The following is a 4,493-nucleotide window of genomic DNA, read 5'->3' on the forward strand; positions in this document are numbered from 1 at the left end:
CTACTACTCCCTTGTCCCAATAAATTCTTAATATTTAAAATAGAGTGTTCGATACGTATTTTAAGACTCTTATATATTATAGTCAGATAAATTATTTAAAAAAAATCATTTGAATTAAAATTAAATGTTCAAATTTTTATTCAAAATAAGAAAATCTTAAAAATAAGTTGTGGAAAGACTTTAAATGCATGTCGAAGTCTCCATTTTAAAAGTTAAGAAACTATCGGAACGGAAAGAGCAGTAGTTAAACTTATATACTCCATCTGTTTGGGCAGTCTAACTAGCTGATAAATTTGCAAAGACATTTCAGTATCATGAAACACAAATTACATGATGCTTATTTCCTCTTCAGATACAACCGAGAACTATTTAAACAACACGCATGCTAAATGTTAAGAATCCTTGAGGTACAGCCTTACAGGGCCTTAAAAGATTAATATTCCTTCATTATGCCTAATTAAAATAGAGTGTATATGACAGTCATATTCAGTTGTCACCTATAATATCCTTGCAGTGATTTGTCTCTGTCCTTTCATTGATACTATCAGACAATCATCTCTTCTAACTTCTATCCTAACACGGAGTTGTCCAGCGTTTCCGTTTCCTGGATGAGAGGTAAAACTCCCAATTCTTCACTCTGTATCTCACTGTTCATGATATAGGGTTTTAAAAGTTCCAGTAGCATGAGTCTTGGAACAATGATTGTAAAGAAGACAAGTCAGGTTTAGGAAGTACGCACAACCTAAAGAGAATAATGTTCCGAGGCAAACATTGGTGAATCTCAACATGTACTGAAAGAAGCGCAAACAAGGATATACTAACAGTTAATTTCAGTAAAATTTCTTTGGTATAAACTTCAACTAGTTTCGACATCGATATCGATTTGCGAACTTCCTTAGAGGTTACTATCTACGTGCGGTAAAATCAAGCTCAGGGACGCTGTTCTGAATTTACTTTATCTGCCAAATTTCAGCTGATAACGGGAAATATATGGGAACTAGTCCACTAAAACTTGAAATATATTAAGGAGCCTTGTCAATCTAGCGCCCAAGGATATTAAAAAAATTTAAAACTAATACATAACAGGGCCAGGCCAACATAACAGTTCAATAAGACAGAAGACTAATTAGAGGCTTTTAGATCGTTAGTTGGAATGGGATACGGGAATCAGAACGAGAGGTATGGGAATGGGAATGACATGGTATCCTAAGGGGTAAGTAGGGAATGATTTACCCATTTATTAGGAATGAAGTTCCCATTCCCAATCACCAAATTATTAATCCAAATACTAACACATGGGATTGAGGTTCCAATTCCCATTATAACCGGACTCATTAACCATGAACCAAACGACTCCTAAGACTCATATTCTTGTACTTATCAGCTAATCTGAATAGGCTAAAGCTGGAGTGTTTGGCCAGGCTGGAAGCAAGCATAATAATATCCTAGTTCCTCCAAAGCCATTAACAAATGACTAGACATCAAATAATTAAGATATAGACAGAGATGCTTAATCAAAAGTTTGCTTAATTTTGTTTAAATAAATGTATAGTCTTCACTGTCCTTATTGCGTGCTATTTTGTTCATTTTGCAAATTCTCCAGGGATCTACCTATTTATGTGAGTGAACTTGTGTTCCACAACATTAACCTTACCAAGTGTCAGAAACCCCATATATATTCTAACAAAACTAGTATATTGACCTCTAATTACGAGACCATATCAAGTAACAAGGCTCACATCCAAAATTATCAAGTTGAAACAGTCAAATATTATATTCAACAAAAGCAACCACTAGAGACTAGAGTAAAGGCATTATGTTCCCATATTAAACTACATAAACGGAAACACTCTTAACCCTCTCTACTCTCTAGCTAAGCAAATTATCAAACCAGCACTTAGCTCATTCACTCACTTCTTGTCAGTTATAAACAAATTATAACTGACAACCTGCAAATCATAGGATGAGAGGAAGTATTTGGTTTTATCAGTCTGATCACAAGTATCTCGCCTGGACTATAAACAAATCAAGACACCCCTACCTAAATCCCCTTTTTTCATTTACGATCTTTAACTAGTATCGCAACATTGATTTCAAACTTCCTTAAATGTTACTACCTACATGCAGTAATATTGAGCTCAGCTCAGGGACGCTGTTCTGAACTTGTTATTTCTGCCAAATTTCAGCAGATACTGGAAAATATATGGGAACTAGTTAACTACACATTGGAATACTTATATTAAGGAGCCCTGTCAATCCAGGGTCCAAGAATATTATAAAATTTCAAACTAATACAAAACAACAGGGCCATGCAAACGTAATAGCTCAATAGGACAGAATACTTCTATTTTCATACTCATCATCATCAGCTAATCTGAACAGACTAAAGCTTAAGTGTCTGGGCAGGTAGCAAGCAGCAGGCATTGATCCCTAGTTCCTGCAAAGCCATTAATGAATGACTGGACAGCACATTGTGAAGATATGGATTATGTACAGAGAAGATCCATAAAAGTGTTCTTAATTTTGTTTAAATACATGTATACTCTTCTCTATCCTTTATGCCTGCTATTTTGTTCATTTCACAGGGTCTCCAAGGATCTACCCTATTTATCTGAATAGACTTGGGTTCCAGAAAAAACATTAACCTTATCAAGCGTTGGAAACCACATAGATCTATTCCAACAAAACCAGTAAACGGACCTATAATTACGAGAAGATATAAAGTAACAAGTCTCACATAAAAAATTATCAAGTTGCAACAGTCAGACGCTATATTCAACAAAAGCATCCACTAGAGTACAAGCATTCTTCTACCAAATTAAACTACATTAACGAAAACACTCTTAACCCTCTCTAGCTAAGCAAATTACCAAACCAGCAATAAGCTCATCCACTCACTTCTTCTCAGTTGCATTGTTCTGCAACTCCTTCTTTAGCTGCAAAGAGAAATCATCATTGACATCATCATCATCCCAATCATCCTCCCATTCTTGTGTCACATCCGTCCCTATCTCGTTCTTCTCCCCAACCTCTGCCATCACAACATCCCTATCAGTAAAACTAAGTAACACGACACAACACTAACACAGAATTTTATCAACGCTATTATCTAGTTCTTTACTCAAACTATGCTATTACAATAACAAGACACAGTATTAACACCTAATATGTAATTAATTAAATCCACAGACGCGTATTACAAATACAACAATAGATCAAACACTGCAAAACTTAATTTATCATTTATCTCATAACGCCTCTCGAAACCCTAAAAACATTATGTTTACTAGAAATTATTGATACGAAAACTAAAATTACTAAAATTCACAAACAGTATCAATCATAACTAAAATAGAAACAAAATGCGATTTTACGAGTAACGAAAATATTAAAATTGGGGGAAAAGGAGGGAGAGATAAACCTAGACCGATTTCGAACTCTTCGAACTCATCATCGTCTTCAAACAAGTCGATTTTCGCAGCCTCTTCAACTTTATCCTCAACTTTTGTTTCTGCCATTACAATCTGCAACAAATATCAAATAAATAACTCAATCGTACAATAAAAATTGAGGGCTTAATTAAACCCTAATTTCATATCACTAAAAAAACAGATACACACAATTATATTCACAATTATACTTACGAAGCTTTGGTTGTGCGTAAAATTATTAGTACAACACCGCGATTTTGCAGCTGAGCGGGAGTTTTATAGTTGCTCCGCTTTGCAAGAAACAATGGATAGGCGATAGCTTTTATTTAAACGATGTCGGTTTTGGAAAATTTGATGAAATTGTTTTGCATTTTTTTTAAATTTGAAATTTTCATTTTCGAGTAAATAGTCGTTTTTAACTTAGTAGGGTCAAATCAACCAAGTTTGAGTTAAATTAAAAATTATAAAAGCAAGATTTTGACAACAACAATCGAGGTACTATGTGTCTTAAAAAGTGAAAATATCCATTAAAATGCGAAACTCTCACAATATTAAAGACAAAGAAAACCCTTTTTTTCAAAATATTTTTTTCACAACATTTGGCGTCGAAAAAACAACATCAACATACTTGGCAAAACACAAAGCAACACATTTAAGAAAGCACCGACGGCAACACGAACAATTGCATTTACCATCGAAATTCCGACACACTCGACCTACTTCACTCAAAGAGATTGTGGTTCAAACACCTTGGACAAATCACCGATTTCTACAACCAACTTCTCAAGTCCCCAAACTCAAATGTTAAATGCTCCCATTAACACCCAAGCTCCTGGGTTCGAGATGTCAACATTTGTGATTTCAGGAACTACGGACCTGATGGAATGCCTTTGTACCCCGAAATTGAAGGTAATGGTCTCTCACAACATGGATGAGGACGAACGACCCAATACATTTAAGACTTGACCCCCACATTTGAAGGGCGTGATTTTTCTGGTCCTTACACGGAGAAGGATTTTAAACCATCAACTGGGGAAAATGTAGCTCCAATAAGGAGACGTG

The 4,493-nt window shown here is 35.1% G+C and overlaps 1 protein-coding gene across 1 annotated transcript; it reads right to left on the reverse strand.

Moving 5' to 3' along the window:
• Positions 1–2,719: 2,719 nt before the first annotated feature.
• Positions 2,720–3,786, reverse strand: LOC141716639 (protein DELETION OF SUV3 SUPPRESSOR 1(I)-like). Its single transcript, XM_074518831.1, has 3 exons — positions 3,645–3,786; positions 3,422–3,524; positions 2,720–3,031 (listed from the first exon to the last, which is right to left on the reverse strand). Exons 2-3 carry the CDS (start codon positions 3,516–3,518, stop codon positions 2,895–2,897), a joined length of 234 nt encoding a protein of 77 aa, XP_074374932.1. The 5' UTR covers positions 3,519–3,524; positions 3,645–3,786; the 3' UTR covers positions 2,720–2,894.
• Positions 3,787–4,493: the final 707 nt, after the last annotated feature.

The sequence above is a fragment of the Apium graveolens genome, chromosome 4, assembly GCF_009905375.1.
Source record: "Apium graveolens cultivar Ventura chromosome 4, ASM990537v1, whole genome shotgun sequence".
Classification (NCBI taxonomy): domain Eukaryota; kingdom Viridiplantae; phylum Streptophyta; class Magnoliopsida; order Apiales; family Apiaceae; genus Apium; species Apium graveolens.

What these genes read in the sequence shown, in the direction of transcription:
- LOC141716639 (XM_074518831.1), bottom strand. Translation starts at nt 3,518, where the DNA reads ATGGCAGAAACAAAAGTTGAGGATAAAGTTGAAGAGGCTGCGAAAATC. An exon ending in AGAGTTCGAAATCGGTCTAG is followed by an intron (nt 3,032 to 3,421) that starts GTTTATCTCTCC and finishes TTGTGATGGCAG; the next exon opens with AGGTTGGGGAGAAGAACGAG.